This window comes from Podarcis melisellensis, assembly GCF_964234715.1.
Source record: "Podarcis melisellensis genome assembly, chromosome: 10".
NCBI lineage: Eukaryota > Metazoa > Chordata > Lepidosauria > Squamata > Lacertidae > Podarcis > Podarcis melisellensis.
In genome coordinates, this window is record NC_138542.1 from 28,017,927 (window position 1) to 28,044,844 (window position 26,918).

At 40.8% G+C, this 26,918-nt stretch overlaps 1 protein-coding gene and 1 long non-coding RNA gene across 5 annotated transcripts in view; one reads left to right on the forward strand and one right to left on the reverse strand.

Moving 5' to 3' along the window:
* ARID2 (AT-rich interaction domain 2) overlaps nt 1-26,918 on the forward strand; it is a 103,937-nt gene that overhangs the window by 69,028 nt on the left and 7,991 nt on the right. For 3 of the 4 annotated variants that reach the window (XM_081928912.1, XM_081928913.1, XM_081928914.1), the window contains 9 exons: nt 1,059-1,125; nt 1,209-1,459; nt 2,513-2,609; nt 2,694-2,903; nt 4,297-4,449; nt 4,901-4,973; nt 5,983-6,117; nt 7,016-7,212; nt 8,869-11,744. In XM_081928912.1, coding sequence (XP_081785038.1) covers nt 1,059-1,125; nt 1,209-1,459; nt 2,513-2,609; nt 2,694-2,903; nt 4,297-4,449; nt 4,901-4,973; nt 5,983-6,117; nt 7,016-7,212; nt 8,869-11,744 — 4,059 coding nt within the window. The remainder of the gene's footprint in view (nt 1-1,058; nt 1,126-1,208; nt 1,460-2,512; nt 2,610-2,693; nt 2,904-4,296; nt 4,450-4,900; nt 4,974-5,982; nt 6,118-7,015; nt 7,213-8,868; nt 11,745-26,918) is intronic. The other variant, XM_081928915.1, reaches the window with a different exon arrangement.
* LOC309379668 lies at nt 13,397-14,758 on the reverse strand. Its single transcript, XR_014172579.1, has 3 exons — nt 14,540-14,758; nt 14,386-14,446; nt 13,397-14,301 (listed from the first exon to the last, which is right to left on the reverse strand). It is a non-coding gene; the product is annotated as an uncharacterized lncRNA (long non-coding RNA).

Genomic DNA, 26,918 nt, shown 5'->3' on the forward strand with positions numbered 1-26,918 from the left:
TCTTTTACTTTTAAACATGAAATTATTTTGCGTCAGTGGTTGTTTTGATTTAAAATGATACTGTAGCATTGGCCATCAAGAATGAGGAGCAAATGTCCTTCTACTTGTTATTGGAACTTCCACTTCCACCAGCCCCAGCAAGCAGAGCTAATAATCAAGGGTGATTGAAGTAATATGGAGTCATAGTCCAAGACTATCTATAGGTTCGCAGTTTATCCCAGATTGAAAGAAAATAAATTGAGCACATTAAATAAAAAGATGCAAATATTCATCCAAAAAAATGGATGGTATTTGTTTGTTAAAGAAAGGCACAACATGGATAAGTTTTTGAAGTGCATAATTCTGTCACTGCACATCTGTAGCTATGCAGCTAAACGCTGAAGGCAAAATAGTACTTTTGGGTCAGGAGTGTACAATCCTGCACTGTAATTTTATCATGATTTTTGCTTGATAACTAAGTTATTGTAGAATATATATATATATATATATGCAGGTTTTGGTGTCCTCGGGTGTCTTCCCGTGTAAAAGTTGGGGTGTCTAGGCGACGTTTCGACGAGGTCTCACTCGTCATCTTCAGGCTGGTGCTTTCGGCTTCTTGTTACTGGAACAGTAACAAGAAGCCGAAAGCACCAGCCTGTTCCAGTAACAAGAAGCCGAAAGCACCAGCCTGAAGATGACGAGTGAGACCTCGTCGAAACGTCGCCTAGACACCCCAACTTTTACACGGGAAGACACCCGAGGACACCAAAACCTGCATTCCTGTACCCGTGAAAATCTACGAAAGCATATATATATATATATATATATATATATATATATATATATATATAGTCAAGTAGCACCTAGCACCTTAAAAACCAGCTAAGTTTGTTCTTGGTATGAGCTTTCGTGTGCATGCACACTTCTTCAAATACACATATTGTAATCAGATACACATACTGATATTGTAATCAGTCTCATCATTTCCCCCGCATCACAATGGGTTTTTCAGACTGCTATCTTGTAAAAGGAAACTTTGCAGTAAAAAAATAAGTCAATGTTTGTTTGTTTTTGTTCAGTTTTGGAGGGATATTGTTGAAGATAATGAAGTACGTGACCTCATTTCAGACAGAAACAAATCTCAAGGTGAGTTACGTCAAATGAGCATTGGATTATATCTGGGGTATCTAGAGCAGAAACTGTTCAAGTGAATGTGTTGTCTTTTATAGATGCTACACCAGAAGACTGGATATGGGAGTCTTTATTTCATCCACCGCGCAAGTTGGGCATTAACGATATTGAAGGACAACGGGTTCTCCAGATTGCAGTGATTTTACGAAATCTTTCCTTTGAGGAGGGAAATGTAAAGCTGTTGGCAGCTAATCGTACCTGTCTTCGTTTCTTATTACTCTCTGCTCACAGTCATTTTATTTCTCTAAGACAGTTGGGGCTTGACACATTAGGAAACATTGCCGCAGAGGTAAGAAACAAATTCAAAATATGCTCTTTATGAGTTAAATGGCTTGAATCCCAGGGCTGGATTGAGTTTAAACATTAAGGATTCTCATGTAAAAGGGGACTGGAGATCTTCCAGACGCTTTCCTGTTGTTTCTTATTATCTCTTCAAATATTTTCGAGAACAGCAAGTTTCTGCAGATATTTTTAGTCCACTGAAATTGTATCCCTGTGTTCTTCATAGCATGTACTTGTAATCATGGAATGCCTCATTGGGATGTAAAGATATGGGTTGTTTGTTTTTGTTTCAAAGTAGCATCCCTGTTCTTTGTCTGGGATGAGATTAAACAATTAGATTCCATACCCTCACCAAAAATGTAACCCATCACTAAAATCAAAAGCCACCAATTGTCGATAATACTTTTACATTTAACACTGAAGATTGGCTACTGTTCTCCTAGCTTGCGCCCAGTGCATTCTTAATACAATAAAAGTGGCTGTTTTATACTTACTTTGTAGTGTATTCAAAAGGGCCCTAATTTCTTCAAATTCTGGAAATGTCCTGTACATTTAATGCTTATTTTTCCTGGTATGTTTAAAGCTATTGGCTGGTCTTCCAATATAATCTAAACAAGCCATAAAGTAGTGCAAACAAAGCCTTACAGAACAATCCTATACATGCTTACTCAAAAATAAATCCTTTTGTTTTCACTGGGGCATAGTTCCAGATAAGAACAGATAGAACTGTAACCTTAGGCTGCAATCCTCTGCACATTTACTTGGCAATAATTTTCATTGAACTCAGAGAGAATTTTTAGTAGAAATGAATGGATTTGGACTGCTATTTCCTTTTGCTTTTAAAATTTAATACACGAGACTGAATTTAGTGGTAATAAAAACAGTGAGAGTTAATGAAGAACAGAATTTACTTATCCACAGTAGTGCAAATGATATAGCATCCATTTGAAAATGTTTTCAGTATTGAATGTGACATCTTTCTAATCATTTCAGTGATTGTAAATATTATTCTCCATTATAAGTACATCACTCAGGTAAAAGTGCTTTCTTTCTTTTTCAGCTTCTATTGGACCCTGTTGATTTCAAAACAACTCATCTAATGTTTCATACTGTTACAAAATGCTTAATGGCAAGAGATAGATTCTTAAAAATGAGGGGTAAGCTGTTATGTGGTTATTACTTCTAGTCTGGATAATTGAGGATAAAGATGTTTGGTTCTAAAATATTTGTTTTTGTTTCAGGCATGGAAATCTTGGCTAATCTTTGTAAAGCTGAGGACAATGGTGTCTTAATTTGTGAATATGTAGATCAAGAATCCTACAAAGAAATCATCTGTCATCTCACTTTGCCTGATGTGTTACTTGTCATATCAGCTTTGGAAGTGCTCTATATGCTCACTGAAATGGGTGAAGTGGCTTGTACTAAGATAGCAAAAGTTGACAAAAGCATAGGTAAGTGAGCAATTTTTTGAAATTATCCATATCATTAGCTATAGACTCCCAGACATGTTTCTCATTAAGTAAACAACAGACAATACAGTTCAGTGGGTAGAGAGTTTGATTTGGATTGGTTCAAGTTCCCATTGCGCCATAAACTCATTGTGCTGTGATCTTAGCCAATTCCTATTTCGCAGACACCATTACCCATTTGTAAAGTTGGAGTCATACATTCCCCCCCCCAAAAAAAAACCAACACAAACAAGAATTGTAAAGGACTTTTGAAAATTAAAAGTGCTACATAAAAGTAAGTCTGTTGCAGTGCAGTTTTTTGTCATTTGCACCAAAGAAATGCATATTTTTCACTGAGGAAGGTTGCACAAAACTGTGCACAAAATAAATTATGCCAATAAGTAAGTTGCGTAAACTTGCTTAGTTTGCATGCTTTGTTCTGATCTCAGTAGTTGAGTATTTACAGAAAGAGGGTGGATGCAAGGAGTGATACAAAGTCAAGAAAAGTTAATAGTAAACTATGGAAGGTAGCAGATTAATATGCAGGTAGCATGACTAAAAACCACCAACAAAGGATAAGTAGCCTTGGAGGACACCAAATGACTATCTTGTGATCTGCAGGCTCTTTTGATACTTTCCATATTTGTCCATTAGAACATGGGTAGGCAAACTAATCCAGCCCAGTCGCCTTCTCAATCCAGCCCGTGGACAGTCCAGGAATCAGCGTGTTTTTACATGAGTAGAATGTGTCCTTTTATTTAAAATGCATCTCCGGGTTATTTGTGGGACCTGCCTGGTGTTCTTACATGAGTAGAATGTGTGCTTTTATTTAAAATGCATCTCTGGGTTATTTGGGGGGCATAAGAATTCATTCATATTTTTCCCCAAAATATATTCCGGCCCCCCACAAGGTCTGAGGGACAGTGGATTGGCCCCTTGCTGAAAAAGTTTGCTGACCCGTGCATTAGAATATGGTTTCTTTTAATACCTTACATTCTCAAGAGTCCATACTAAGGACTGGATTCTATGTCTGATGCTACACTTTATTATCAAGTTGACACATTCATAAGAAACATGGTCTTCCTAGAACACCTTCAAATAACTGAATCTGTCCGTCCGTCCCCCCTCCAAGATATTACTAAGTGACAAAAGGAGATATCTGGATTCTTCAATTATGATTTCAGTATAATACCTCCTTTGAGATTTTTTTTACAATCAAGTAGTATATAAAATTATGAGTTAAATGCAATAATAAATACTAGGCCAAGAAAAATGCATATAGCAAACTTATAAAGCTATTTTCATTTTCATCAGTTGAATAGAGAAAGCGTAATAAATGAATTGACCTTCAGTTTCTATTGTGTTAATATTAATATGATTAATATTAATGATTCAGATACATTAGTATGTCTGGTCTCAATGGACATCCAGATGTTTGGATCAGATGCCCTCGGGGCTGTAAAACTTGTAGAACATCAGAGTACGAGCCATCTACTCTCCGATATCAGGCAGCAGCAAGTGGAGCAGGTTCCATCACATACTACCCCAGGTTAGTATTGCTGTTGCTAAACAAATTTTATATAAATTATATTGTATAGTGTATGGTGTTCACCTTTTACTGCATTGGTGGGGATCCTCCGGCCCGTGGACCTAATTAGGCTAGCCAGGCCTCCCAGTTGGGCACACCAGGCCACTTTGAGCTAGCTACACCCACCTGTTAATTCATCAGACGTCAGGCATGGGCTAGATAAAGCCATGGCTGCAAAGGAACAATTGGGAGCCTTAGAGTGTTCCTTTGGGACCCTGGCTTGCATTCAGCACTGATGGCATTGGACACCAAATAAATGCAAGCTCCACTACCTTCAGGCAGAGTTGCTCTCAGGAAAACAAGCCCAAAACGTACGTTTGAGAAATAGTAAGGGATGGAAACTAAACAAATGAAAAGGGTGGTGAGGTAGTGGTTTAAATCCTTGACCCTGACTATTATTTCTGTTCCATAGCATCAAGAGCACCACATGTTGCTCCACCACCAGGAATAGTAGAAATTGACAGTGAAAAATTTGCATGCCAGTGGTGAGTACATAATTCAAGGATTTTAATCCTGGAAGAGAAAGCCAACCTAAGGAGAATGTTTAAATTTAAAATATTTTCATTTTAAAGGTTGATGTATAAATATTCTGATGCTGTTTTGAAGAAATATTAATCAGCTAATTTGAACATTTGCTGTGTAGTAGTGCACAGCCTTTTCAAGAAAGGCTGAATGATACAATATTCCTTTCTATTTTAAGTGTATTAGTTTTCAGATAAGAGCGTAAAGCATTTAATTATATCTTCACAGCAAGGGGCTTGATTTTTACCCTTGTATTAAGATGGCTGTTGTATGTTCTGCTCTTTCTTTCTTTCTTTCTTTCTTTCTTTCTTTCTTTCTTTCTTTCTTTCTTGTTACATCCCATGCTTGAATGTTTTCATAGATTTGCACATTTTCATACATAAGCACTGCTTCTCTCTTTCTCTCTCTCTCTCTCTCTCTCTCTCTCTCTCTCTCTCTCTCTCTCTCTCTGTGTGTGTGTGTGTGTGTGTAGTTCAGAAATGTTTATATCAAGGAAGCACAGCTTAGTGTGATAATTTTTGTTGAAGAAACACTGATATATTCGCCTTTACATTAGGCCACCATAGCACCATCCTATACTATATTCATTGGAATATAAAATTCATTATCATACTGTAGGAATAAGCAACTGTATAGTCTTTTTCAAGAGGTGCCAGACCTACTGTATTGCCATCTGTACAGGTGCTTACCAGGCTGCCTGTATAACTGGAAAACATTCCAAAGTAATATCAAAGCCATGAAGAGACTTTATTTTGCAGGGCATTGAAAGAGATCCAAAGGCCAGACAGTGCCCCATGGAACTGGAGTTGCATCCAGAACCTTATGCAGTGCACAGAGGCTCTGTGTCAGAAATGTAGATGTAGGAAGTGCTTCTTAAAATTTTTGAAAAACATGGTTGCAGAACAGTAAGCCAGATAGTTTTTGCATATGTGCTTATATAGTTTGTTTCTCTCTCCCAAATCGTTTCCTTAGGTTGAATGCCCATTTTGAGGTCAATCCAGATTGTTCAATCTCCCGAGCTGAAATGTACTCTGAATACCTCTCCACGTGCAGCAAACTAGCTCGCGGTGGAATCCTAACATCAACTGGATTTTATAAATGTCTTCGGTAAGTTTAACTTATTCACAGAATAAATCACAGCCTGGGGATGTGTGGTGTTCTGCAGTTTGTATTGATTTGCAAATTTAAGGAGAAAGTGTGCTATGGATATGACCATCTTGTATTGTTAAAGGTGGTAGTTGTTGGTATAATCATTGTTTTTGCTATTTTCAAACATTCCGTGTGGGTTTTTCATTTTATCTTAGCTATCTTTTGAAAACCCAAACCTAAACTTGGAGCCAAGAGTCTGGGAGACCTTCCTTTGAACCTGCTGATCTATAAGAAAAAGTAGCTGTGGGATGCAAGCAGCATACTATGCTGAGGAAATCTAGAACATTTTATAGTGCTTTTTCTTTCTTGCCTTAGATTTCCACCTCGCCCTTAAATAGCAATCATTGCCATGGCCCATATGTACTCCATTGCCTTTTTTGAAATTTTCTCAGGCTTAGAAGGCACAGTTTCCTTCCTATGCTGTTCCCTGTTTTAAAAATAACTGGATGGAATTCAGTACTATTTTTCTTCCAGCACTCGTTTTCTGTCTCCCTATGATCCATTCTTCTTCCCAAGTGCTCCACTACTGTGTTCTCTTCTCCATACCAATTCCATTGCCAATGCCCACACTTCCTTGGTGCTGAAACATGAACTGATCATTGCTTACAGCAGGCTTGGTTGGGAAGCACTGGTATAATTACTACTTCAGAACCCTCATGTTTGGCAGGAAACTGAAATGTCCATCAATTGCCTTGAGGAATGGTTTTTCTGATGTAGTTTACCACAATAATTAGAAAATATACTTGCATACAAAGCTAGATTTTATGCTCAGAAGATCATTGAAAAAAGCTAGCAAAATGAATTAGTATATCACTGCTACCAATAATGTGTGTGTTTGCTTGCTTGTGTTTGGCAGAACTGTCTTTCCCAATCACTCAGTGAAGAGAATAGAGGATACAAATAACAATGGGCAGGCACATATTCATGTGTTAGGAGTGAAAAGGAGGGCTATACCTCTCCCTATTCAGATGTACTATCAGCAACAACCTTCGACAACCCCCGTCCTTCGGGTTGATGCTGTTCCTGATGTAGCTCCTTCTCCTTCACCAGCAGGTAATTTATACACTGTGAATGTTGAGTTTTGAATTGATTCAGAGCATAAAATGTTGGGCTGGTTCAAGTACTGCAGTATTATGTCGTATGTTGACCAAGAGTCACGCATGTTTTGGGATGGTGCTGCCCTAGGTGGCAAGGTTGGAGTCATGCAGGGGTAGCAGCAGGAGCATAATGCCAGTATGCATTGTCCATCAGTGAACCCTCACAGCCCCAACTTCTCCACCACCCCATGCGGCTAAACAGGAGTGACACCCGTGTTGGGAAGGCAGGTCTGGCCACTATACATGCTGCTACCCATTGTTGTTGTTGTTTAGTCGACTCTTCGTGACCCCATGGACCAAAGCACGCCTGTCTTCCACTGCCTCCCGCAGTTTGCTGCTACCCGTAGAGACATATATACCCAGTGTGGCATGGGAACTAAGGTTACACGCACATGCATTCTGGCTCTTTTCTGCATCTAGAGTCTGATGCAGTTGATTATGTATAGCCTGCCATATGATCCTTCCACTACAAAGAGGAGGCATGCAGATCATATGGGTGAGACATTCCTGCTGATGTGCAGGGCAGTACCTGACATTCTACATGAAGGCTGAGGGGGAGCCTGTGTTCCAAAGCCATGTGTTTACTAAGCTGCCCTGGAATTGTGATTTTTCCCCCCCAAAAGCAAGATATACATGAAATAAGTGTACTGCATGGTGGGCTGGTGTGTGAAATCACCGTATTTTTCTGTCTATAAGACGCCCCCTATTTTTGGGGACTCAGATTTAAGAAAATGGGGGGAGATGTATCTATGTATAAGACGCCCCCTATTTTTGGGGACTCAGATTTAAGAAAATGGGGGAGATGTATCCATGTATAAGACACCCCCTATTTTTGGTGACTCAGATTTAAGAAAATGGGGGGAGATGTATCCATGTATAAGACGCCCCCTAATTTTTGACATTTTAAAGGGGAAAAACCTAGTCTTATACACGGAAAAATACGATATGCAGATATACATATACACAACCCTGGAGACAACACTACAATGCTTTGGAAACCATTTTTCTGGGGGTAGAGGAGATTACTTCAGCTGGTTTCCATGTTAGTTGATGTAGATAATGCAAATTATTATTTAACAACTTAAATCGTAAGCCTGCATTTTGTAGCACACTGATGTTATCCAAAAGCAGGTCATGTGTACCTGGCAAATTGGGCATTTCAGCTGGGGTGAACCATAACAACAACAACAATTTTATTATTTATACCCCACCCGTCTGGCTGGATTGCTTCAGGCACTCTGGGCTGCTTCCAACATATATAAAAACATGAAAAGTCAAACATTATAAACTTACTGATACATGGCTGCCTTCAGATGTCTTCTAAAAGTTCTGTAGTTCTTTATCTCCTTATGATGGCATTCCACACCCTTGTTGGCCCTTGGAGTTATAAGGAGAGGAAGGGACATACATGGACACCAAGTACAGTGATAGATACTTGAACCTCTGTCTGGTATGTACAAAGTCTGTGGTTAGTGCTGACTCCAAAGCTAATTAAAAAACCATGCGTGTTTAAGTTAACTAATAATACTTCTGCTTTGAAATGTTGCTTGCTATAATCTCAAGGTTCCCACTAATGGCCTCTCCCCCCCCCCCCACTTTATTTGGTCTACAGGACTCCCACATGGACCGCCAAGTGTTGGAAACTATTTTCCAAGGACCTCTATTAACAATCAGTCTTCAACTCTAACTGCAACACAAATGTCTTTTCCTATTCAAGGTGCACCTACAGTGGTACAGACTGGCTCCAGGATACTACAGAACCCTTCAGTTCACAGTCAGCAACAACAAAATGCTCCCATGACGGTCATACAGAACAAAGCTCCAATTTCTTGCGAAGTAGTCAAGGCCACAGTCATACAGAGCACCGTTCCCCAGTCTGCAGTTCCTGTTACTATCGCTGTAGGCGGTGGCGCACAACCCTCCAATCAGAATCCTAGCATTGCAGGGCCACAGCCCTCCGTTACTGTTGTCAGCTCTCAGACTTTGCTTCATCAACCTGTAATTCAGCAGTCCCCTTTGCACGCGGTGGTACCGGGACAAATACCCTCAGGCACTCCTGTTACGGTAATTCAACAAGCTGTACCTCAGGGCCATATATTTGGCAGAGTACAGAACATACCAGCATGCACATCAGCCGTTTCCCAGAGTCAACAGCTCATTACCACATCATCACAGCCAGTACAAACGTCATCTCAGCAGTCCACAGCTGGTAACCAGCAACAAGACACGGTCATCATAGCCCCTCAGCAGTATGTCACAACTTCATCTTCAAATATAGTTACTGCTACTACAGTTCAGAATTTCCAAGTTGCTGCTGGACAGGTGGTTACGATCGCTGGCGTCCAAAATCCACCGACATCTAGAGTAGGGTTTCAGAACATTGCACCAAAGCCCCTCCCTTCTCAGCAAGTTCCCGCAACAGTGGTACAGCAGCCCATGCAGCCATCACAGCAACAGCAGCCTCCGCCACCTCAGCAAAGTGTCGTGATCGTAAGCCAGCCAGCTCAGCAAGGTCCAACGTACGCACCAGCCATTCACCAAATTGTTCTTACCAATCCCGCTTCGATACCCACTGGCCAAGCTGTCCAGTTGGGTGGGCAGCCAAACCTAACGCCAGCTTCCTCCCCGTCACCTGGACCAATTTCAAATAATCAAGTCCCTACCGTAATATCCTCTCCACCGCTCACCCCGCAGACGCAAGGACCCCCTCCCACGGTCAGCCAGATGCTTTCTGTGAAGAGGCAGCAGCAGCAGCAGCAGCATTCACCAGCACCGTCCCAGCCACAGATACAAGTCCAGCAGCAACAGCAGGTACAGATGCAAGTTCAGTCGCAGCAAAATAACCCAGCAGTGGGCCAGCCTCCTCCTAGTGAGTCAAGCCTGATAAAACAGCTGTTGCTTCCTAAGCGAGGCCCATCGACTCCCGGAGGCAAGCTAATTCTCCCAGCGCCGCAGATTCCTCCTCCAAACAACGCAAGAGCTCCCAGCCCTCAAGTGGTTTATCAGATGGCAAATAACCAAACACCAAGTTTTGGAGTTCAAGGGCAGTCTTCAGCTCAGCCGCTCCTAGTTGGACAGCAAAACGTTCAGTTGGTGCAGAGTGCAATCCAGCCCCAAGGAACAGTCCAAACAGTTCCCATTTCCAATTTACAAATATTGCCAGGCCAGTTGATCTCAAATAGTCCAGCAACCATTTTCCAAGGGACTTCTGGCAATCAGGTCACCATAACAGTTGTGCCAAATACTAGTTTTGCTACGGCAACTGTGAGTCAGGGAAATGCGATCATTGCTCCAGCTGGAATTGCGGTGAGTGGCACTCAGGCAGGAGTGGGGCTGCAGGTGCAAACGCTTCCACCTACCCAGGCACCTCTAGCCGGACAATCGTCATGTTCTGCTGCTGCTGCTCCCCCGTTCAAAGGAGACAAAATCATTTGCCAAAAGGAAGAAGAAGCAAAGGAGGCAACAGGTTTACATATTCACGAGCGTAAAATTGAGGTCATGGAGAACCCTTCTTGCCGAAGAGGAGCTGCAAACACCAGCAACGGCGACGCAAAGGAAAACGAAACACAAGCGGGAAGTCTTCTAAACGGAAGAAAACATGACTCCAGTCTACCTCCAGCTAACTCAGGGAAAACTCAGAATGAGGCCAATCAGTTCTCGCAGGTCAGTAATGGACCGTCGTTAGACTTGGGTGAAAACGGAGCTCTTGGAAAGCAGAACTCTGAGCAACCAGAAACGCAGGAAATTAAAAGTGATTTGAGGAAACCCCTCGTTAATGGAATCTGTGACTTTGAAAAAGGCGATGGTTCCCATTTAAGCAAAAACATTCCAAATCACAAAACTTCCAATCATGTAGGAAATGGTGAGATTTCTCCAGTAGAACAAGGGAATATGGATGCCACACAACAAGATGCTGCCAAAGGTGATCAAGGGGAAAGATTTTCCAACGGACCTGTATTAGGTTTGGGTACTACGTCTGCTGTCAGCAGTACACAAGAGGCTTCAAAACTGTTAACCCAGCAACTTAGTGGTACCATTGCTGATGTACCTAATGGACCTCTAGCTTCAAGTTTGAATTCAGATGTGCCTCAGCAACGCCCAAGTGTAGTAGTTTCGCCACAGTCAACGGCCTCTGTTATACAGGGGCATCAAATCATAGCAGTTCCACACTCAGGACCTCGTGGGCCCCTGGCTACCCTGTCATCTGAAGTTCGGTCGACTAATGGCACAGCAGAATGCAAAACTGTAAAGAGGCCAGCAGAGGATAACGATAGGGAAAATGTTCCAGGAATCCCAAATAAAGTAGGAGTTAGAATTGTTACAATCAGTGACCCTAACAAGGCTGGCTGCAGTGCAACTATGGTTGCTGTGCCAGCTGGAGCAGATCCAAGTACTGTAGCAAAAGTAGCAATAGAAAGTGCTGCTCAGCAAAAGCAGCAACAGCAACAGCAACATCCAGTACCATACATGCAAAGTATGGTCACACAGGTAGGTCCAGAGCCTTTGTTTTTACTTATTTTAGCTACCCAACTCTCTCTCTTTCTCTCTCTCTCTCTCTGTGTGTGTGTGTGTGTGTGTGTGTGTGTGTGTGTGTGGAGATGTACAAATTCCACTTTTGCATTATTTCGTACACTAGCTTGGAAATGTTAAGAAAACTGTTTTGTACATTCATATACTGATGTGGTATCACTCGCTGTTATTGTTTAAGCAATGGGAGTATAGTACAGCTTAAATTCACTGAAATGATCTGCAGTCTATCAGGATATAATTTGATTATGCACAGGCAAACCTTTTGTGTTCACTTATTTTATTGTGGGTTCTCTTCTGAAAACTGAGTGATGTTTCATTGCATTTTACAGTTTTAACGTGATTTTGTTCCTGCATATGTCGCATTCAAGGCTGTGTTTTGCATCTTAATGCCTCTATTTGCAATTGATGTCTTATTTATGCAGCATGTATACTTTACATATGCCTTATGCAGCTTTGTATAAAACAAACATGTAACTAAGGGATATATTAGCAAGGTTTTTTCCCTTCTGCATAAAGATTATTTACAAAAATTGGAGGATTATTGAAATGGTTGAGACATTTGAGCATGAAATGGATAATATCAGCTCTTCATCAGTCGATGTACTGTCTCTTCACTGAACCAAACAATATCATTTTTCCTACTACTTCACCTGCTATATATATTGTTAATTATCTTCATTTTGATGAAAGCAATATGTATGTGACATTACCTCCACTTATTTTTGGGTCCTTATGTTCAACAATAGAGCTGCAGTACTGAAAGTAAAACTGCTAGCTTTCCCCTGATGTGTGCTTTTTGTTGGTGGTGTGCTAGAGATAAACATTTGCAGCTTTAAAAACTCCTGAGATGAATATATAGCTCACCTATGTTTCTCATATCAAAGGGGCACATTCAGATGCTTTCTTAGATTGTATCAATTTAATCTATTTATATCCCACCTTTCCACATGGTGGCTTATAAAAAAATTAAACAATATTCAGTCATTCCAAAACTATACAACAAAAACAGCAGAAAATCAAATCTCTAGCAAAGCCATCATTAAAATGAATAACATGACAAACAGGAATTAGAAAAAGGGAGAAAGCCTTGAAGCCATGTCCAAAATGAAGTTCTGAAGAAAACATAGTGAAATCTTAGGGAGTGGGTCACTTGATTGTGGAAATTCAGCATACACACATTTTAGATGCATTAGAAGAAACAGTCTAGTTTTCTTCAGTTTCTCCACAGTCAAGTTGCCAGAAAAGCAACAACTGGAAATGGGATAGAAGCAGGCCAAGTTTGGCACTTTTCTGTTGCATTGATTTTAGCGAGAGAGACTAGGGCATAGGTTTTTAAGCAGCATTGATTTCCGTGGAAAAGCGCTAAGCTTTGGCTGAATTGTTCCTTTCTGCAGACTATAATATGAATGATTGTATAATTACAACTGAGTGTGCCCATAATGTGCAAATTTATTCATCTCTGTTCTGTTGTATATATCATCAGGATCATCCACAGAGCACTTATGGGTGATCTTGTACATCTCTTATTTTACCCTCCAACTTCCTGAGCTCTGTAGCGTGTTCAGTTTTCCGATGTGAAATATTTGTAACTCTACTAGCCAAACAGCATGGAAATTTATTGTTATTTATTTTTGTCCACCGGCAGTGTCTCTGTTTTGTCAGGATGCAGCGTCAGTATGTTGGCCCCCACCTATTATTCCTCCAGGTACAAGTTCAGCATTGACGCAGCTTCATCCAGTTCACATCAAAAGGAGAAATGGAGCATATTTCACTCACATATCGGCGACACTGATCTTGCTTTGTGTCCTTCTCTTGGCAAGAGCCAATAGAAACGCTGTATCTAAGCAGATACAATTCCGCAGTCCATGTGGGATATGTGACCAGAGATATGAATTACGTTCCTAAGTTGTATCAGTGCTTTGTTAGTTGTAAGCCAACAATGTTTTAATGCTGTCAATCCACTCAACCATGAAAGGCAACCTGCCCACTGGTACCAATTGTGCCTATAACACACAGCTTTGGGAAAATCTGGGGTCCTTTCTAGGTAGCGGCCACGGTTCACATACAGTAGACTCTCCTGCATGCCCCAGGATCCTCTTGAACAGGCAGGAGTTTTTTGATGGATGTGTAGATATTCCATGGAGGCAAGTCAGTGCCAAAAGCATTCCCTAAATGTGGAAAAATGGAAAGCTACTCAAACAGAATGTGGTATGTGAATTCACGCACAAAAGGGAAAGTCCCCTGCTACATAGAGTCAGCTGCACTGCTCTGCTCTCATAGCCCTTCACCGGTCGAATATCTAATTTGTGCTGCTGGAGGGAAGAGTGATGCCGGACTGAAGAGTGGGCAATCTCCACATTGGAACAAGCACCTTGTACATGCCTTCAGTGGTTGGATGCCAGGAATTCTTTTATTTACATCCCTTCTCCCAGCAACCTCTTGTTTTTGTATGTTTGCCGATCACGCTTCATGGGATGGGGACAAAGGTATCAGAAAGCTTGAAAAAAGATCTACTCTAGCACAAGAAGAAAAAATATTTTTAGTAAGGATTTTTCTCAGTCTTGAATTTCAGTGTCTATCCTATTAATTGGACCAGTACCTTAGTCTAGGGGTTCCCAAACTGTGGTCCATAAGCTTCATTCAAGTGGTCTGTGGTTTGTCTGTAAAAATGCAGTTAAATATCACACAGCATCAGTACATTATAATTACTACAACAGGCTGAAAAATCATTGAGTGGTGTAATGAACGCCTACAGCAAATTTCAAGTGGTCTGGACAGAAATGGGTTTGGGAACCAGGAGCTAGACCATGAATAAGAAGTTTCACAGTAGTTATAATTTCATGAAAATGTACTTAAAGTTGGCCAGCAGGTGGGCGGAAAACATTCCTCTATTGGATGACATAATTATGACATCACAATCCTGTTTGTTTAGCTGCTTGTATCAAGACTACAGGTATTGAGCTAGACTATTACTATGTATCCTGCTGTCCCTTTACAAGCCACAAAATCTTGTCAAGCCTCTAAGGTGAGAAGGCTGCAATTATTAAGTGGGTGGAAAGATGAGAGAGGGCATGGAAGAGTTCTTTACTCTTGTCTGCCTCTCATCCCTTTTAGGAATGTGAAAGACAGGAGAGGGAGGCAGGAGAGCATAGTCAGAGGAGAGGAAGTGCCAGAGAAATATAATGTGTGTGTTTGGGGTCATGGTTATCTTGTTGCAAGGAGATGGTCCCTAGGTTGAAGGACCAGAAGACAAAGCAAGGGAGATTGCTTTTGGGCTGTGGGGAGAGAGAGCTGATGGGTTGAAGTGCCTCCTCTTTCTTGGGAGCTGAAGCAATGCTTGAATTCAATAAGGATTCCTTTCTTTTAGAAATAAGGGTACCAACTGCTGTGGAATGCCTCTTCTTTAATTCTAAGGCTGCAGTAGTTCACTAATGAAGGAACTCTGTACATGCTCAGCGTGATTCATAGCTATTGTAAATATTACAGGAGCCATCCCTGGTACTTTCCCCTCCCTCTGCGTTTTTTAGTTCTCCTGCTGTAATCATATTAATTACTTCACCAATCGCTATAGGGACCGCAAGTGCTGTTCCCTCTTGCATAGTTTGCATTAAAATATGGTGAAGCTGGGTGGAACTGTGAATTGCAAGTGTTTATGAACCTAAAATGTTGGAAGATATGTTCCTCATTCAGGAAATGTTTGTATGTGTGGACATATTTTGGAACCTTTTCTGCCTGACAGTATTACCAGGTCAAGAGGGGGAGAAATGGCCTGTAGTGTAACAGCACATGACAGTGATAGCATCAGTAGGAGAATTCTCAGTAACAGTGATGCCTTAATCATGTTTGCTATAGCAGGGCAGCATTTTCAGTCTGCCTCCAGGATTGAAGTTTCCAGGCAACTTTAAAGTACATTTTTCTGAAACCTCTAAGAGCTACAGTACTGACTGTTGTTCCACTACCTATTGAATGTCTGATTGATGACTGACACTGAAATCTGAGTTACAGGAAATACCATTATTGTGGTTATTGTATAAGGATATTGGGCTCAGCTACATTCCTCATTCCTTTTCTGTTTTGTTGTTGTATTATATTTTTTAAAATGTCAAAATGTTAGCCTTTTCTTGTATATAGACAATAGTTCCAGAGAAAGGTCTGCAGTCAAAGACTTGTGGAAGCTAACTTCCTTTGTTTCTTCCCTTCACCCTGAAAAGCCTCTCCGGAGAGTTGGGTGCCCCGCTGAATTGGGTGCTTCCCGCTCACTGATGGTGCCCCTCCCCAATTCTCAGGAGTCCCCCCCCTCACACATACCCTTGACCTTATTGCACCTCAGCCCAGTCATATTCAGTAGGGTCTCCTTACTCTCAGGAAAGCCTTATTGTGGAGAGGACAGAGTTTTGGTGAAAGTAACAAAGATTCCTTTATTATTCTGTAATTGACACTAAGCAGAAATGAAACAAATCCAGATTTTTTACTTGTATTTTAGTAAAAGAGGAGTTTGATAAGTAAAAGTAGGGGTTTTTATAGTAATGTATAGATGATGTCTCAGAAGTACTCTTCTAACCATTCTAATTTGTGAGACTTTTGTAAAAAATGTTCTCTGTACAAAAACATAGCTTGTAGTGCCTCCCCCATCCGCTTGTGTAACTATGCTTACTAGATACTTGTAGAGTTAGAGTTTCTTCTCAAATAAATGATCTCAGTTTTTGTGTTATGTAGCAAGCCCCTATTACCTACTCAGAGCATCTCCAAAATGTTGATTGTTTCTAAATAACTGTGCGACTTTGTGTATATTCTGTTAATACACCCAAGTGATCTGAATTGCAAATTTTCATCTTGAGCATAGATGACTTTTTGAAACTTTTTGTTTTATGTTCTACTGCTTCAGATAACTTTTGACTATCAATTTATTTATTGTGTTCCTATTGCTTGTAGCGTGATGGCCCTTATCCTATTTTATCTGTATGTTAATATGATAAAACTCCTGTCTCTCTCTCCTGTCTTACGTTATGACATGCCCTTGGGTTGTTCTTTACATGGATTATTTCAGCCCTGTTCCAGTGAAATTCCAACTGTATTGTTTGTTGGTATGTTTGTTTGTTTAAAAGTATTTGCAAAATGCTTTATGGCCATATCCTCACAAAATGATACTCAAGGAAGGAGTGATAACGATAAATAATGGCTATAACAGATAGTATTCAATAATTTCTCAGGGTAGTAGGTTTGAGCTCTACTGTGGGCAAAAGATTGCTGTTTTGCAGTAGGTGGACTAGATGAGCCTTGTAGTCCCTTCAAACTATGATTCTATGATTTTTTTTTCCAGTTAATGTCAGGCAGCAGCTCCAAATCCACTTTCTTAACATACTTGTGATCCCGGTTAAGGCAGTGAAGGCAAACGTCTATAAAGGCCACTTCAAGCCTGTGACATTAGGGGCAAAAAGTCAGCTGGAGCCACCATTTAGACCATCTCCCCCTTGCACTGACAAACCTAACAGATTTTGACCGTGGGCACAAAAGAAGGACCCCTGCAGCAAATCTAAGTGTTTGGGCAGGATTATAATGAATGAAGGCAGTCCTTCAGATAACACAGCCCCAATCCATTTAAAGTTTATAAAGGTTAAACACTTTGAATTAGGCTGGAAACGTACTGGTACCCAGTGCAACACACAAAATTGGTGTATGTTAACAATGAGGTAGAGGATTGGAAATGTACTCCTGTGGCCCACCTGACATTCCCCTATTGAATGACCACCATGTTTTAATGGGGCCTGTACCCTCACCCGTGAAATTGAAACCCCCTGAAATGTGTAACTACTGTATGGTTTGGGCCTCTTTTTAGAAATGTGGCATCCAGTGTGCAGGCGCCAAGAAAGTCGAATGTAATTCAGATCTCTATTAACATGGATATTCTATACATGTTTGCATTCAGGCTACTCTGTTCACAGATTCATTTGGGAATTGTTTAATTTTTCCAAAGCTCTTTTGTTTTTGGTTTTTTGCTGAGGAGCAACTTGTTAACACTTTCCGCTTAATTATGCTAAAACAAACCTATGACAGTCTGAAGCTGAGACACTGCATCAAACCAATTGGCTATGTAGCCCAGTTCTCCTTCAAACTCTCCGACTGATGTCTTTCCTGGTCTGTTTCCTGACAGCCTTTTTAACGTGAGAAGCCATGGACTTGGACTGGAAACTGTGAAAACAAGAAAGGATATGTTCTTTATTGCCCGCATTTCAGAGCCTGGGCTTTGGAGAGACAATAGGGCTGAATTTAATTAAGTTGTTAAGCTAGTGGAAGCAATGAATCCTGCTAGTGCAACAGGACTTTTCACACCGATGCACTACTTCCCGCCTCACCAGATCTGCTTGGGGAGGTCAGGATTACTACCAGAACCCTGAGGGCATTGCGAGATGGGGTTGTTCCAGCTGGCAAGCAGAAATGCTTCCATTGATGGAACAATCTGCTTAGCACTGTTGAATTGCACCTGGATTCTAAGACGAGTGAGTAGAAGGGAATTTACAGAATGAAATTTCAATTCCTTCCTCCCTCTTGCTGCTGCCTGGATCCACAGAAAAGCATCCCTAGGGGGTTGAGCTCTCCTGAACAGTGTGGGATGGGATACAAGCAGGCGAAACGTACCCAGTTTGGTGGGTTGAGGAGGGTGGTCCTGACCAATGGAGTATGGGGCTGCAGGAGTCCAGCATTGACGCCTGGACCTTGTCGCATTGTTCAAGACACCTTGATGCTCTGGACTCTGGAGAGGCTTTTCAAGGGGCATAAGTGGCTGTCCTTCTATGAACCTTCTTCCATTCACCTTTCTCAAGATGAACTTCATTAGCAGTAGATTCAGAACAGACAAAGGACTGCTTCACACAGCAGATATTTAACTAATGGAATTCAGTAAGCTAGTTCATAAAGGATGGTCTATCAGTGGCTCTTTGCCATGATAGCACAATGAAACCTACCAGTTGTTGCAAGATCAATAGCAAGGAAGGGCTGTTGCTATCAGGTCCTACTTGTTGGCTTTTTCTAGCAGTGCTAGAAATGGGATTGTAGACTAGGAAGCCCTTTCATGGATGCAATAGGGCTCTAGTTACAATCGTTCTTTACATTTATTGACAAAGGATACACACTTCTTAAATGCTGCAGAAACCTGTGAATTTTTTTACTGGATTCTGTACAGAATCATTCTATAGAGTACATTATGCTTTCATCCAAGTAGTCCTACAGTTCTCTTATGGGCAGAGCTTTATGTGCCTTCAGTGTACCATAAGGCATCCATCTAGATGAGGAACACAGCTTTTCTAAAATATATCTTTGAGAACAGATGGGCCAAGCTGCCCCAAGACTGACTCTTGGTTTTTAATGTACTGTAGATTTCTGGAGCAGATTGACCTCTCCTGGACATCAGTTCACTTGCAAATAAAGGATAGATCCAAACATTTAGCTCAGACCACATACAATGATACTGAACTAGTTTGATCAGGCTGCAGTTCAAAATACTTTTTTTTAGCACTGCCGTTTAAGACCTTGTAACCTAGAGTATTGTATTTCTTCTTTGTCTTATATTTGAGAAACTTGCATATGTTTCCAGACACTGTCTTGGTTATAACACCTTTTATCCTTGAAAGCTATGGATAAATTTAAAACCACTCATACTTGCTAGCCTGTCAGCATGTGAAGGGGTTGTTTTTAAACTTAGTTCTTGAATAAAGAATCTCAAGATAATTTGCATCTTTTATATGTTGGGCTTTATATGTAGTTTTCCTACTCTTTCATTTTGAATACATGGAATCAATGTTTAACTGGGCCAGCCCAGGACATTTTGCTGTTTGAGGTGAAACTGCAAATGATGCTCCTCTTGCCACAATATTGATGCCTACTATTCAAGGCCATTCAACTTATTTTAACACATGAGGCAAAAAAAAGCCATCTACAACCACCTGTCCCCTTTCACTGGCAGTAAAAATGCAGTAATAATAAATGACAAATATTTGGTGACTTTTCATGACATTCAAAATCAGCTGCCTGAGGTGGTAGCCTCACTCTGCTAAATGGATGGGCTAAACCTGGAGGCAAGCAAATCTTGTCCCCATCTTCACAAATGTGAAGAAGGAAGACCCAGGTAGCTACAAACCATCGATACCAGGGAAGGTCCTGGAACAGATAATTCAGCAGTCGGTCTGTGAGCATTTAGAAAAGGGATGCTATGATTACTAAGACCCAGCATGGGTTTCTCAAAAATAAGTCATGCCAGACCAATCTGATTACCGTACTTTTTTTGATTGAATTACAGACTTGGTGGATCAGGGAAGTACTGTGGACATAGTGTATCTTGATGATGTTTGAATTGTATAACAAATTCTATCAACCAAACTACAGTTGTACCTCGGGTTACAGACGCTTCAGGTTACAGACTCTGCTAACTCAGAAATAGTACCTCGGGTTAAGAACTTTGCTTCAGGATGAGAACAGAAATTGTGCAGTGGCGGCATGGCAGCAGCAGGAGGCCCCATTAGCTAAAGTGGTATTTCAGGTTAAGAACGGATCTCCAGAACGAATTAAGTTCTTAACCCAAGGTACCACTGTATGTATTTCAGTTTCTTTAATCTCTGCTAACATTCTGTGAACTATGTTTTAAGATACTGCATTTACTAAGTGATGGAAATAACCCACTTTTCCATTTATTCCTATGAGGAACTTTCTAATGTGTTCCTGTCCATAGGATTTTGACTCCAAAATCACACACACACACACACGAAAACCATCTGAAACCTTACAAAAGGCAAATGAGGGGAAATGCTTTCTTGTTCAATCTTTCCCCCATTCTCCCCCTCCCATCATGTTTTCTGGCAAAACAGAAAAGGGTAACGCTTGTTTAAGACTGCATATTTGGTTACAGTACTACATGCAGGTTTGGCTGTTCAGATTAGCGGTGTGTATACAGGGGTTTGGATAGGTGACTTTTTGTATAACAAGCGTTTGGATAGTGGGACCTGCGTGTATCTCCTATTCTGCCCCATATATGATTTAACCACTACTGTTCTGATTCATAGGGTGATTTATTGTGATGCCCAAAATTCAGTCTCTTGTTAAATGGGAAGGATAAAAATTTCAGGTAATATATTTCACATTAGTTGCACTCAGGACTAGAGTGCTTATAATTAAAAATATATGTACCTTGTATGGTATCATGGGGAAGTAATCACCTTTTCTGTCACCAGCAGTTACATTGTTTGAGTTGAGCAGTTTGTGAAAATACCTCAAAAGATTGGTTCCTTTATGCCTAACATTTATCTTTGCCACATTTGAAGCTTTAAAAATACATATTTTGAATGATAGGATAAATGAAAAATTGTTTTGGGGTGGGGGGGGGGAAGAGAATGTTTAGTCCTTTGAGTGAGAGTAATCTTATTTATTATCAGTTTCATTACTGTTAAGCTATCATATATGTATTGTTGTTTTTTGAATTGGCTGCTTTCCCATATCAGATTCAAGCTGCAGTGTCTATAATGTGTTAAGATAAATATATACGCTCCCAGTTATCACAAAATCCTTGCTATTTGAATTATGTATATTTTGCTTATGTGCACTTTGAATTGTACTAATGGTAACCTTTAAATAATAGTTTCATTTCTGTGTAGTATGTATTTGAATAATGAACCATACAAAATGGGCTTGTGAAGGAAGCAGCGTATTCTGAGGACAGTTTGCATTTATGATTCAGTACCCTAAATTCCCAAAGAGTGAGTTAGGAACTGTAATGTATTTTGATTTAATGCCTTTACAGTCTTCTTTTTTTTTTTAACCCACAAACTGTATTGCAATGGTAATCTAATTACCCACACATTTTTGTATATATGTGAAGACTGGTAAGATGCTGCTGCTGCTGCTGCTGGGACCGTGTTCACCTTTCTTTTCCAGGCCAGATTCACAGCTGAGGTGATAAGAAGAGATTTGGGGCCACCTTTTTCTTGGTATCCAGTGCAGATCCAAATCCAACTTTCAGTGCATACACCTTGTGTTGGAGAACAGTAATAGACCATGCATTTCAAACCATCTTTAAAGTACATAACTTCTTCCCCAAAGAATCCTGAGAACTGTTGTTTACTTCTCAGAGCTACAATTTTCATTACCCTTAAACTACAGTTCCCATCGGGGAAGCCATGTGCTTTAAAAATATGCTGTGGATGATGTAGTCTAAGAACAATTTGGGTTAAACCTGCAGCATTGATTTTATCCTTTGCAGATGCAACTGGCCTGCTCACGGTTTCAGGGCTCCAGCTCAAGCCGTGGAAGAGCAGGAAACCCAGTTGCACAAGTATGAATCTCTTTAGCCGTGTGCTTTCCTTTTGGTTTATTGGCTCTCTGCCACTAGTTTTCAGTAGAGATCCCAGATGTAGAGATTCCTCAGCATCATGGGAGAATTGGCATTAAAGGGATGGAATGGATAATTGATTCTCCTTTTTCAAATGGGATAGCTAAAAAACAAATAAATCTTGGCGTGAAGAGTGCATTAAGGCCAGATTGGGAGAATAACCAACATTGCACGCAAATTAGCATGGTGATGGACCCTGATGTAAAAATGACTCCTCACAAAAATCTGATGGCCGTTTTTCCTGGTTCTTTGCCAGAGGCTCTGCTCAGTAGTAAACCAAAGCTGAGTGGCTTCTTCCTTTTTGTCTTGATCCTGTCCATCTTACTTAAGCAGTTTTGGGCAGAGTTAGCAAAATTCTTGTCCTCTGAAAAGCACCTGGCAAATGGAGGGCACTGAATAAACATTACACCGTCTCAGCAACACCAACAAGCAGATGGCTCATTTCAACCCAGTTGGATTTTAGCAAATGGGAAAAAACACCTAGCTTGGTGTGCTGTTTAAAACAACAGTATGGATTGCAAATATTGCACATTGTTAAAGTGTTTTGCATTATGTTTGTAGCTTCATCTGGACAACTCATTTGCTGCAGTTTGAAACAGGAAGGAGTTGGCATCATTTTTAGCTTTCTATTATCTTTCTGTATTTTTCCTTTGAGGGCATTGCTTTTGTGATTGGTGATTGAGAGACCTATGTATTAACTTACCTGGAAGCTTGTTTTATTTGACTTTCCAGAAACATCTGTTAAGTGTAGCTATGCTTCCCTCCCATTATTGGTTTATCATAGAAGTGCTTGATATTGGGCCAGTTTTCCAAAAGTAAGAATCGGTTTATTCTGGGGCATGAAAAATGTCGACTTTCTGACTCCCTTTTCCAGTTCCCCCTTCTTCATAAGCACTTACTTGATCCATCCTATTTAAATAGGCTTCTGTGGAAAGCAGATTGGCAAAACTTCAAGCAGCTCCAAAGCCATTGGCTGCAGCCTCACCTTGATATGGTCAGGCTAGTTGCTGCAAAGCAGGTGCATAGCTCCAGGAGCTTTTATGTGTTGCTGTGTAGAGAGCCATTGAAGTTCCCAGATGGAGTGACTAAGCTTATCATTTGACTGTTACTCACTTTTGAATAACATGAATGTACTGAGAGTTAAATTTCAGTAATCTATTGTCAGTAAGGCAATAAAATAAAATAAAATTCATGCCACACAGGATATTCATTTTTCAGTCTGAATTATCTCTATGCTCCTTGCATTTAGTTCAGTTTCTCCTTAATTTATGTAAGACCATTCTTGAAGAGGTCTTTGAACTTATGCTGATCTTTAGGTGTGTGGTTTTTTGGTTTTTTCACAGGAGGCATACAACTGAAACTTGGCTTTTATAATTTTTGCATCTGTGGGTTAAACCACTGAGCCTCTTGGGCTTGCCGATCAGAAGGTTGGCAGTTTGAATCCCTGCGACAGGTGAGCTCCCGTTGCTCAGTCCCTGTTCCTGCCAACCTAGCAGTTGGAAAGCACATTAAAGTGCAAGTAGATAAATAGGTACCGCTCCGGTGGGAAGGTAAACGCCGTTTCTGTGCACTGATCTGGTTCGCCAGAAGCGGTTTAGTCATGCTGGCCACATGACCTCGAAGCTGTACGCCGGCTCCCTTGGCCAATAAAGCGAGATGAGCACCGCAACCCCAGAGTCGGCCACGACTGGACCTAATGGTCAGGGGTCCCTTTACCTTTACAGGGCATAGTATGGTCATGTTTATGTTCCTTCATAGAAAATGTTGAGAAAAGTAAGCCCAGGGTGCTTTTTAAAAGGTCTTGTGCTCAGTCTTACACTTGTTCGCTCCTTTTAATGATGGTTTGTTTAAATGATCCAGTGGACTTGCTGGAATTCTATATATTTTGCATTTATTTAAGGGGGGGGACCTCATATGAATATAGTTTACCATGTACTATATGGCAAAAGCTGGTCAGATACAGGTAATTGTTTTCCTATACCAACTTCTGCTTGCCCAATGTTTCTGAAACAGTGGACATTGAACCACTTTCTGGTGTGCCTCAGTGCCACAGCCTTCCCCACCTTATAGTCATGCTGTAGCCTTTTAGTCTGACTAGTACCAGCTCCAGAAACTCCTTGTCTGCTGATTAAAGGTGGCCAGGATACAAAGGAGGGTGTGGGAAGGGAGGTCTTGGGAGGTGTTGAAGGGCAATAGAAACTGAGATAACTGTTGTCTATGCTCTGGTAACCTTTGGTTATATTCCTGCAATACATTATACGTAGGGACAGTTTGAGAACTTCTGCTTGTGCAAAATTCAGCGGCCAGGCTGCTCACCACGGCAAGATGGCTGGAGCAGATAGTGTCAGTCCTGGCTGAACTGTACTGGCTGCCAGTTAGTTTCCAGGCCCAATTTAAAGTGCTGGCTTTGACCTATAATTCCTTAAATGGATCTGCACCACAATACTGCAAGGACTACCCCTCTCCATATGAATCTACCTGGACCCTGCAGTGTTCTTCTGAGGCCCTTCTTCGTGTGCTTCTTCCATGAGAGGTCTGGAGAGTGGCAACAGGAAATGGGTCTTTTCTGCAGTGGCTTCCCATTTGTGGAATGCTCTTTCCAGGGAGGTTTGGCTGGAGCCACCTAGATCCCTTTAAATGTGTTTTGGGGAGATTATTGGCTTGATTACAGGGACGTGGGCTAAACCACAGAACCTATGACTTGCTGATCAGAAGGTCGGTGGTTCGAATCCCCGCAACAGGGTGAGCTCCCGTTGCTCAGTCTTTGCTCCTGTCAACCTAGCAGTTCGAAAGCACGTCAAAGTGCAAGTAGATAAATAGGTACCACTCCGGCGGGAAGGTAAACGGCGTTTCCATGCGCTGCTCTAGTTCGCCAGAAGCGGCTTAGTGATGCTGGCCACATGACCTGGAAGCTATACGCCGGCTCCCTCGGCCAATAAAGCGAAATGAGCGCCGCAACCCCAGAGTCGGTCACGACTGGACCTAATAGTCAGGGGTCCCTTTATCTTTACCTTTATATTGGCTTGATTGGTTTTTGTCCTCGTTCTTATTTTATATTTTGTGGTTTTCTTCTTCTTGTATTTTTATGCTGTGACCCACCCTGAGATCTACAGATGAAGGGTGGTATACAAATTTTAATAATAATAATAATAGGAAGACAAAAATAAAGATTGTAGTAGTAGTAACATAAATAAACTGTGAATAATGAGGAAGGAGAGCAGACAGGAAAGCTGTAACAGAAAGAAGTTCATGTAAAAGGACCAGGAAGGAAGGGTGAAAGAAGCTGGCAGTTTGGTTGAGAGATAAGGTAAAGGTTAAATGTGAAAGGAGAATAGGAGGAGAAATTACAGGTAATGGATAAAAATACATTTGAGAAGCATGTGAGGATGAAAAGGGAAAATACAGTATAAAAAGCCTTCACCATCTGGAGCATCTGGATCAGCAAATTCTGCCTAAAGTGGGAAGACATTCACAATACCTCCGGAGCAAATGTTGGTATTATTATTATTATCATCATCATCACAGTGGTACCTTGGTTTAAGAACAGCTTAGTTTATGAGCAACATGGATTAAGAATGCTGCAAACCCAGAAGTAGCTGTTTTGGTTTGTGAACTTTGCCTTGGAATAAGAACATGTTTCACTTCCTGTTGAGTGTGTTCCATTTGTAAATTGAGTCTCCCACTTCTATGGAAAAGCACACCTTGGTTTAAGAACAGTTAGGTTTAAGAACAGACTTCGGAACAGATTAGGTTCGTAAACCAAAGTACGACTGTATAGCAAATGTCTGTATTTAGCTTAAGGAAAGCTGAACTGTGGAACTCCTTGCCACAAGGGAAAATGTGGTGGAAAAGAAATTAGTAACTTCCAAAGCTGGATTATTTATGTATAGAAAATGATACTGTTAATTGTCAGGTGATTATGCCAAACTCTGCCTCCATCTCCCACCATTTTGTGGTTGGCTTTGTCTCTAAACCACCATTGTGTGACTGGTGGGCCTCAGGGGGAATTTTCAGCTGTGTCAAGTGAGCCCTGGGACCCCTGAGCTAGGCAATGGATACAAAACAGTTTCTCAGTGTGTGCTCCTATCTTTAGCTTGTTACCTAATATTAATTGGGCTAGCAGATTTCTCTTGGCAAATAATTTTGTTCTTTCGATTTAATTAATTTTAATTTGATCTAATTCTGAATACATGCTCTATGACTTGTTTTATTTTCAAAATAATGACCTTTCATCAGGTAGAATCAATTCTCACTGGGTGAAAGTTTTCAAATACAAGAAACTGTGTGGGGCAACGTGAGCATGTTGGTGTTTTGAAGAGGCTATATTGATATAAGCACCAATCTTACAAAAATAAATCACATGGTATAGTCATCCTGGAACCTCAGAATGCAGGGTGGGTGGGTACCTGTTTCTCATTAAAATGAAAAACAAATTGTGGAAAGTATCACAGATGTTGAGGGAAAGGATTCTAGCCTGGTGTTTTATTTGGCATGCTAATGTTTAACTTGCTAAAGTTAACGCTGATGGAGAGATTTCAAACATCTCTCACCTTCATTTTAAAATGGTATATGAAAGATGGAATATGTTACTCTCCCCCCCCCCTTTAAAAGTGAAGGTCTGCCATTACGGTAAATACTTAAAACAACTCCATTACTTACCAACATCATATGTGCACATGTTGTGGTATATACACAATGAACAGGTTGATCAAATCTTGAGAGTTGCTCATTCAAAACTTTACTTAACGTTTGTTACA